Source organism: Protopterus annectens, chromosome 1.part1, assembly GCF_019279795.1.
Source record: "Protopterus annectens isolate FY-2018-M chromosome 1.part1, PAN1.0, whole genome shotgun sequence".
NCBI lineage: Eukaryota > Metazoa > Chordata > Ceratodontiformes > Protopteridae > Protopterus > Protopterus annectens.
Window position 1 is genome coordinate 1,704,221,701 of NC_056726.1, and position 10,549 is coordinate 1,704,232,249.

A 10,549-nucleotide genomic window follows, 5' to 3' on the forward strand; every position below is an offset into this window, starting at 1 on the left:
ACCTACAGACACTGGATCCTACCCAGTTCGGCTTTGTTAAGGGCAGATCCTGCCTCTTAAACCTGGTTGATTTCTTTGAAACAGTCACCAAGGCCATTGACGAGGGGAAGGTGGTCCACACAGCCTACCTGGACCTCGCAAAAGCCTTCGATACAATACCCCACACGGGCATTATAGATAAGCTCACCAGCTTAAATATAAACCCCTATGTCACTAGATGGGTTGCAAACTGGCTCAAAAACTGAACCCACATGGTTAGAAAAGCTGGAGCCATGTCAGACTCCAAACCAGTTACAAGTGGTGTCCCACAAGGCTCAATCCTGGGACCTCTCTTGTTCAGTATATATTTCTCAGAGGTACAGGCCAACACGGAAGGACTGCGGCTGACCAAGATCACAGATGATTGCAAACTAGGTGCCATAATCGACTCTCCATCCAACACTAGCATCCTCCAAAAGGGCCTAATAGAAACAGACAACTGGTGCCAGAGCCATGGCCTCAAGCTAAACACCAAAAAGTGTATAGTCATCCCCTTTGGCAAAAACAAAATGCCCACAAATTACCACATAGGTGGTAATCCATTAAGTACGGAAGGAGTAATTAGGGACCTGGGGACCCAAGTTGATAGCAATCTCTCATTTGACAACCACGTGGCCAAAGTGGTTAGAAAAACATTTTATATAGCCCACCTAATCATGAAGGGATTCACATCTAGATCAGGGGAGGTCATCGTGCCTCTTTACTCATCCCTCATCAGGCCCATAATTGAGTACAATGCCCCTTTTAGGATGTACCTTACCAGACACCTGCAGCAACTGGAAAGACCCCAAAAGTACCTCACCAAGAGGATCAAAGGGCTCAAACAGATGCCATATGCTGCCCAGCTAAAGAAACCCCAGCTCTACTCAGTGGCATACCGCCTGCTCAGAGGCGATCTGTGCCTGATGTATAAAGCCATGTTCAACCCGGAATTAATGGACATGCTGCACCTCAGAAAATCCAAATCCCATCGAGCTACGCGCTCGAGAGACTTGAACCTCAGCACTGAAATAAATAGGACATGCTGGAGGGACAGAGTCATAACCCAGAGGCTCCCTTCACTCTGGAATAAAATCCCAGTCCAGGTTAGGCAGAGTCCCTCATTGACCCTCTTCAAGAGGAATCTTGATGAGTAGATGGGAGATCATAGGTTTACCCCGGCTATCACTTCTGTGTCACAGTTAGACAGAGGCACAGTATACTAACCTCGAAAAAGGGCATAGCAAAATTAATTTAAAATGGGTGGCGAAAGCCAAACACACTCTGGCTAGGCTTATAAATGCCCTAGGGCAGATAGCCTAGTATGAACCTATGAACCTAAGACGTCATAAAAACAGTTTGAGACCCTTCATAGCTAGACAGGATAGACTATTCAATCCATTACTGTTAAACTGTTTAATTAACTGAGTGCAAACTGTTCAACTGTTATATTTAAGTGTCTATCTGTTCTCCTGTGTTAAATTGACCTAAACAGTTTAAATATCTTTAGCATAGTCTGGTTACAGGTTTTGCTGTATCCAGATCTGTTTGCGTGATTCCTGTGCTTCATGTGTTTCCTGCTACAACATCTTGTGTTGGCTGGGCCCTACCTGCACTTAATGGGAGTAATTGATCTGTTTGGAACTGGACTGGCATAGAGTGTTTAGCTAAGAGCTCAGGGACAAGGGTAGATTGGTCTGTTCCAGTGTTTCTATTTTCCTTTAGTTTTTATGGTATTTAAACTTCATGTCTGTGTGGGTTTGCACTTGTTTGCACATCACACACCACCACAGTGCTGTTTTATCCCTTTGTGAGCTATCTCAGCTGCATGCTTTCCCTTCCAGCACTCCTGTGTGAGACCCTCCCCTGCAGCTACTGTATTGATTTTGTCCAGCCCTACTCACACCTATATGTATTCTCCTCAGATAGTACCCACTCCATTATCCATGGCCTCTCTTCCCCAGATTCTGATAAACATGGCTAGACAACTTCCTATGGTTTCTCCTCCTTGTCTGGTTGATATGGGCATCCTGAGACAGTGTAGCAACTGCCTCATGTACACTGAAAACCCTCTACTACTACTACCTAGGAACAGAATATGTGAGAGATACAATTACATTAAGAACCTTGAATCTTTGCTCTCTCAATCTCAAGCCATCATCAAGTACATCTGGCACTGAAAAGGTTGTCTGCACAACCACTACAAACATCACACCTCTAACACCACTGACACCTGTACAACACACTCCTACATATACAGAGTTTTTCAACAAAAACATATCTAAACAAACGAGACCTCCAAGGCAAAAACACACACTCACGTCACAACCCACAGCACCAAGTGCCACAGATAGTACATACACCTGTGTCTCACAGCCTCTAATGCCCAGACACAAACCCAACAGACTAGTCATAGGAGACTCTATCATGAGACACACAGATGTGCACCTCACCAGGCTAGACAAGGAGAAAGTCACAGTAAGTTGCTTATCAGGTGCTAGAATCTGCCAAATCATGCATCACTCAATTCTCTCAACAGCAGGTACTGTTATGACTCTGTCATAGTCCATGTTGGTGTGAATAATTTGTAACATTCCTCTCTGGACTACATTAAGAGAGACATGGCTGACCTCACTGAATATGTGTCCCAAGACAGGTTTGTCCCTAGCTTTAAGCCGCATCCTAATCTCACCCAGAATGATGCCTTAATACAAACAGAAAATGATTGACTTTAACAACTGGCTTAGTTTCTGGTGTCATTCAAAGGGGATCTAGTACCTGACAGCCTGGGAGGACATGATTGACAGACCACAATGCTTTGCCAGAGATGATCTTCATCTGTCCCCCCTGGGCTTCAAGTTTCTGGAAAAGGCTCTTGCCTCCCCATAGTCCCTTTTTTAGGCAAAGTCATGAGGAAAAAATTGCCAGCATGAAAATTTCTTCTAAACGAAATTTAAAGATCATGCTGCTAAATGCTAGGAGTATTAACATGAAACTGCCCTCATTGCAAGCATTTCTCACTCTGAAAGATGCTGACATTTATGTAGTCACTGAAACCTGGTTCAAAGCTGCATAGAGCACCCCAGCCTTACCAGCTACTCATCCTACTCTACTTTCAGACCCCAAATGGTGGGCTACAAAGTCAAAGGAGGTAGAAATTCAATATTCATAAAAGACATACACACCTTCAGGCTGGTTAAACAGTATGAAGCACAAGAGACACTCCAGCTGCAGGTAGCTGTTGACAAAACACCTATACAAATCATGACTATCTACAGATCCCCAACCATGACTCAGGATGCCCACTTCACCATCTGGACTTGCTTGAATCCATCAAGATTGAACTCTCTACCCTAATCATGGGTGACTTTAGCTACCCAACCACAGAGTGGAACACCTATTCTAGCCCAAACATGAATGCCCAGAGATTGCTTGACTTCATCAATGCCAATGCATTGAATCAGCTGGTTGACACCCCCATGAGAAGTAAAATATCCTGGACCGGTACTAACCAACATGAGTAGCCCCTGTTGAAACCCTACAATGTCATCCTTCTTGGTAAGATCTGACCATAAAGCGATCACTTTCAAAGTCACCATCTCCCCTGACCCCCCCCCCCTTGTTAGGCTCAAATAAAAAAAACTTTTCCAAAGCTGACTACAACCTCCTGAGAGCAGGTATAAGCAGTTTCACAGCCATAATTCCTTCAGTTGGAACTAGCACTAATGTCCGAGCCTATACCAAAAAACTATATGAGCACCTACACAGCTGCATGGACTCAGCAATACCTGACGACCAAATTATCTTACTCAAGGAAGGGGTAGCCTGTCTGGTGGACAGCAGAAATAAACAAACTCTAAAATAAAAGTAAAGAAATTGCTATCCAAAACCAAGAAGAAGCAGGTGCCAAGTTGGAAGCAATCTCTCTTTTATCTGAACAAGCAAATAAGGTCACTGGTGAAATCCTCTAAGGCTAAGTTTGAGTCTAAATTGGCCACATCCACTAAGGACAATCACAAGGCCTTCTTCACATACAGCTGTAATCTCAAAAGTAATACAAAAATATGTCCTGAACTGGTGGTCAAAAACACCACATACACAAATGGTGTAGATATAGCCAACATGCTAGCTGACAAGTTCAGTGAAAACTTCACCCCAGTATCACCATCATCAGTAAACTAGGACATCTCCAGCATCTGGCCCCCCTCCCCTAATATCCAGTGAGCAGATCTTTAATGCTCTCTCAAAGGCAAAAAAATCCAGCCTCCATGGAACCTGACAACATCCCTGGCTGTATCTTACATGAAACACACCACAAATCCTGAATAAACTGTAAAATCAAAAAATTATGGTTCCAAGTCACCAAGGATGATACAAAAATTCTTTATTCCAACAAATGGTAAGCGCTTTCGTCTACCAATATAGACTTCATCAGACAAATATGTAATGGCACCACTCCTATATTTATAGAACCCTTAATTGTCTTAATCAAACAATGAAATCGAAAAATTATTTAAAAAGACATCTGAACCAAGTTAGTAAATTGATCTTTCACAATAAAAGGTATAGTAACAATATTAATGCAATTAAAAAGCTTCTATATAGACTTTAACAATATTCTATACATAGACAATAAAATTATAAACTTAATAAAATTGCTTATAGCAAAAAACTAATTGTATATATATTGTTATGTATATGTATTACTTTAAATAATGATGACCAAATATAAATAACAATAGAATTAATAATAAAATTAATAATAAAATTAAAATTAATTTATACTTTCCCTGCTCTATCAACCAAAATGGCTTTGATGCTAATGTATTCATTCAAGCCAGGGAAAATATTGGCCTTAAGCCTCAACTGCCAACTCACTTCCCTATATAATAATATGTTCTTCAAATCACCCCCCCCCCCATAGTTATTTTTCACCAAATCAATAATGCCAAATTCAAAACCTTTAAATGAACTACAAACAGAGGAATGTTTGTAAAGGGCACTTGTATCTATTTTAACTCTAATATCATTCATGTGTTCATAAATTCTATCCTTTAGTGCCCTTTCAGTTTTCCCTACATAAAAAGACAAACATTGTGTGCAAATAGCTAAATAAACTAACATCTTTGTGTGGCAATTACCTTTACAAAAATGAACTATACTACCCAAACCATTATTTAATTTTATAGATTCATTTTTGTAAATGTGGGTACATTGTCCACATCTACCACAAGAATTTGTAGCCTTTTTAGTATTTCCATAATTACTGTCCCTTTCGAACATTCTTTTAAAATTAGTACCTATCTTGTAAGTAAAATGGGGTCTATTGCCTACTGCTTTGTGTACTTCCTTATTGGTCTTAAGTATAGACCAATTGGTTTCCAAAATTTTAGTAAATTCTTCAGATAAACCATTAAATTCAGTTATACAAGTCCCTTGATAGTTTATTTTTTCCTTATCAGGTTCCTCTGTTTTCTTAAAAGGTTTACCCAGTAGTGACTTAAATTTCGTCCCCCAGCCATTATATACTTCCTCTAAAATACCACCGACCAAAGCTTTCGGATACCCCCTCTCTATAAATTTTTCTCCTAAGAAAACAAATTATTCGAATAAATCTTCGAAATCAGAAGTCATCCTTGCTACCCTTACAGCCTGCCCTTTAATAAGGCTCCTCTTTTGGTGAAAGGGGTGATGACTATAGCGTAAATATCCATTACACCATGTCTCCTTACGAAAGATCCTAGACTTAAAACCTTGCACTACTTTACTAACTGTAATGTCAAGAAAATTAATACTATTTTCACCAACAGTATGTGTAAATGATAAAAAAATAGTTGTGTTATTTATATAGACCATAAATTCCTTCAAATGTTCCTTTGTACCTTCCCATATAACAAAAATATCATCCAAAAACCTATAATAGCACTTAATAGATTTAGAATATGTATTGTTGAATATATGTCTCTCTTCCCATTCCAACATCACAAGGTTGGCATAGATGGGGGCACATGCGGCCCCCATAGCTACTCCACTCACCTGTTGGAAATATTCCCCTTGGAAGCCTATATAGTTATTGTCTAAGACAACTTCCATTAGTTCCAAAATCAATTGTTTCTGATCTAAGGATGCTTCCAGATGTTTATGTATACTATCTTCAAAAAATTCAAAACCTACCAATCGTGGGATACAGGTAAACAAATCCTTTACATCTATAGTTAAAAAGATGCAATTTTCAGACCACATATCATTATTAATTTTACCCAGACAATCCCAGGAATCTTTAAGAATATGATTTGTCTTTGTAACAATATTCTTAATGGTTCTATCTATATAGATCACCAAGGGGTGTGTTTTAGAATGTTTTGCTGAAACAATAGGTCTAAAAAGTGGTTCAACAATATATTTGTGGACTTTGGGAACTCCAAAAAACTGTGAAATAATAGGGTTTGGTTGGTTCAAAAAATTATAAATGGTCTTGTCCACTCTATTTTCTAACAAATATTCATACAAGAGGGAATCGATCCTCCCGTAGGCTATTTGTATCTCATTATATGACACCGACGCATATGTATTGGTGTCTAACAATATGTTGGTGAGGAGGTTGTTGTATTCCTCTTGATTAAATAAAACAACTCCCCCTCCCTTGTCGGGCTTCATAATTCTAATGTCATTCTGTTCTTTAAACTCTAGTAATAATTTTTCTTCATCTCTACTTAAATTATGATAATGTCTATCCTTTCTATTTTTATTGTAGGCTTCATAAATCTCATTCGTAACAATATTTTCAAAGGTGAATATAGCTGGATGAAGAGGGGGTTATATGTGCTGCTCAAGCCAACTCTCTGTTAAATGTGGAACCTTCACTACCTGATTTTTTGTGCAATAATTTAAGATTTAATTTCCTGAGGTACATCTTAAGTTCTATCAGTATATGTGCTAAATCCCCTAACTGAGATTTAACAAATTTAAAACCTTTGGAAAGTAAATTAAAGTGTTCAATACCCAAAACAATGGATGTATAGTTAAAAATCTTAAAACCCTTGTGTTCAAAAATTATATCATTAATATCAGATGTTATAAGGTTTATCTGCCCTTCCTTCTCACGTCCTTCCAACCATAATTGTTCCCATCCAAATGTACTGGGGGGCCTTGGTCGGATGGAAGGCTGGCCTTGCTTGCTAGACGTTCTGATCTTCTGGGGCCTAAAAAAATGTCATTGTTTTCTGAAAAGGAATCAAGCTCATCCATACCTCTGTTAACATTACCTTTACCCATACTGTGTATATTTCTAACTTGGGAATTTATCATAGCGGAAGTAATGGGTTCAAAGGTATCATAATGTTTATACCGAGTCTGTATTTTATTCTTATCTTTAAAGTTATTGTGAAAAGGCCCTGGGTACATTTTATCCTTTCTATATTGTTCCCTGTCCCTAAAAAACTTACTTTGTTTCCTAATGAACACTTTGTTAATTCTAGTAACAGTTCTATCCAAGACCCTATTGTATAGATATTTATATTCATCAAATAACAAATCTCTACAAATATCTACATTTAACTTGTTTAGGTATGTTAGTAAACTTTTCAACAATATCTCATTGTGTTTAATCAATTTTTTAATCAACCTTAACCCACATTCATTAAAAAAATCATGAAAATCTTTCAAGACTACATCGGTGTAAATAATACCAAAAGGGTACTTAAACATTCTAAGTCCCAGTGGGACTATTTTATGATTAACACAACAATGCAAATAACGATTATCTAGTTGCAAACATTTGTATTTAAATAACTTTTTTTCAAAAGAAAAAATCATGTCCCTTGTATCTTACATGAACTCAGGCATAAGGTCTCAGCAACATTAGGCAACCTATTCAACCAAAGCCTGAGCACTGGCTTCATCCCAGCCAAATGGAGGACAGCCACTGTTACCCCTCTACACAAAAATGGAAAATCCACTTACCCAAGTAATTATAGGCCCATCAGGATTACTAGCCTGATCTGCAAGGCCATGGAATGCATTATCATGGACCTTATAAATAAAGACATTCTCAACCTCCAAACGCTTGACCCCACAAAGTTTGGTTTTGTCAAAGGGCGATCATGCCTCTTAAACTTGTTTGACTTCTTTGAAACAGTCACCAAAGCCATGGATGAGAGGAAGATGGGGCACACTGCCTACCTTGACCTAGCCAAAGCCATCAACACTATTCCCTACTTGGGCATAATAGATAAACTCTCCCAGCTAGGCATCAACCCGTGTGTTACCAGATGGGCAGTTAACTGGCTCACTGATAGAACTCACTCAGTCAAAATAGGGGATGCCACCTCTAGTAGTAGACCCATAATGTGCTGAATTCCCCAAGGATCGGCCTTGGGGCCTCTACTGTTTGGAATATTCATTTCTGAGGTGCAAGCCAAAACCATTGTTCTGCGGCTGACCAAGTTTGCAGATGACTGCAAGCTGGGTGTTGTCTTAAATTCCCCTAGAGATGTGAACATTCTCCAAGAAGGTCTTACCCAAATTAATGACTGGTGCCAGAAGCATGGCCTGAAACTGAATGCCAAGAAATGCATCATTATCCTCTTTGGGGAAAATGATTTCCCCACTAATAATCACATTAATAACAAGGTGCTAAGCATGTAATCAGTCATGAAGGACTTGGGCACCCAGGTTGATAGCAAACTGACATTTGAACACCACTTTGCCTCCATTGTATGAACGGCTTTCTACATGGCCCACCTCATAAGTAAGGGTATTTAATCCAGGAACAAGGAGGTCATAACATCCCTGTACTCCTCCCTTATCAGACCCTTTATCAAGTACAATGCCCCCATTGGCATGTACCTTGCCAAGCACATGCAGCAGCTGGAGAGACCACAGAGGTTCCTGACCAGAAAAATCCAGGATCTCAAACACTTATCCTATGCAGACAGGCTAAAAGCCCTGTCCCTCTACTCAGTCTTGTACAGACTGCTCAGAAGTGGCCTGTGTCTGGCATACAAGCCCATCTCAGATCCAGCCTTGATGAAGTTGCTGCTTATCTGTAAGTCAAACTCCAATCACACAACCCACACACAAGGCCTCAACCTGGTCTGTGACATTACCAGAAATCATTGGCGGAATAGATTTGTGTCAAAAGACTCCCCCATCTGTGGAATAGACTCCCTCTCCATGTCAAGCAGAGTATGTCACTGGCCCTCCTTTAGAGGAACCTGGACACCTGGGTGGGAAACAGAAAATACACCCCTGGGATCCCACGTGTCTCTGATGGAGGGGGAAACAGGTGCTGACTTTGTGAGAACATGGGCAAAATTTTTCGCTAGGCTTATAAGAGCCTCTGGGCCAATAACCTAGTATCATCTTATGAACCTATGAACTTATTGGTATTCATGATAAACGCTGCTTCTTCTAATATATGCTACGTCATCATCGGCCCTTCTTACCTTGTTTTATAAATCCAATAATCAAAATTATTCCAAGGAATACCTTCATCTTTTATAATGAAATCTTGATGGATTATTGTATTTGCAAGTAAAAATCATTCAAACTGAGCGAATAATGTTTGTTTCTAGTCCTATAAAAAAAACAGAAAAAGGAAATATGATTTCAGTGTATACAGGATTGCCAAAGTTTTTTTTTTAATGCAAAACAAAAACAATACAAGACTAATAGCTTTGTTATATAAAATGGAATAAAACCATGTAGGTTACCAAATGGTAGGATTTACACCAGTGCAGCAATAGAGAGAACAAAGCAGTGAGAGCATACCTCTCAATCTCTTAAGAGTAAGAAATCTGGACAAAGCCATAAAAAAGTGGTACAAACAGGGACAATTTTTAAATATTGCTCTTACAAACTTAGAAAGTTGATAGAATAAGAGGTTTTGCATTAGCATGGATTTTCTGAAGGGTATGAAGTCTGAAACTCAAATATCTGTCATTATTTTCTAACTTCAGTCTTTAATGATTTGCCACTAATTTGCCAGAAAGCCACAATTTTATGAAAATGGACCAAAAACACAAGGCAAAAATCTGGACATTCTGCAAAAATCTGTACAGCTGAGAGGTATGAGTGAGAGCTAAATATTTTAAAGTCTAGCTTATCTTGCCTTATGAGGCAATTATACTAATAAAGTAAAACTAAATAAGTCAAATGAATAGGTATACATTTGATAGCATAAGTTATATTTCAGGGTTCTGTTTTCCATTTCAAAGTACTGGTTCATTTAAAATAAGAGTTTCATGAAGAAAACATAACTTGTTCAACAGTGTACTGGTTGTCAAACATTACCCGTCATTCCATGCTGGTTTATAAAACATTCACAGTTGACTTCTTTCATTATAATTATAGCTTTATAATAATTACATTTAATGAATGTGCTGTCTTGGCGTAACTAATTAGTTTAATTTTTGTGAGTTTGCATTGATTCAGATGCATTTCAAATATCTTAACTGAATTTAATTGGGAAAATGGTGCCATGCCTTGAATAAATGAAGCATCAATAAACAAAAATATTTGCACAAAAAAT

The 10,549-nt window shown here is 38.7% G+C and overlaps 1 protein-coding gene across 1 annotated transcript in view; it reads right to left on the reverse strand.

The window, feature by feature from the left end:
* LOC122811880 (uromodulin-like) overlaps positions 1–9,587 on the reverse strand; it is a 728,404-nt gene extending 718,817 nt beyond the window's left edge. The window contains exon 1 of the mRNA XM_044084023.1: positions 9,465–9,587. Coding sequence (XP_043939958.1) covers positions 9,465–9,513 — 49 coding nt within the window. The 5' untranslated portion in view covers positions 9,514–9,587. The remainder of the gene's footprint in view (positions 1–9,464) is intronic.
* Between the last annotated feature and the right edge of the window lie 962 nt (positions 9,588–10,549).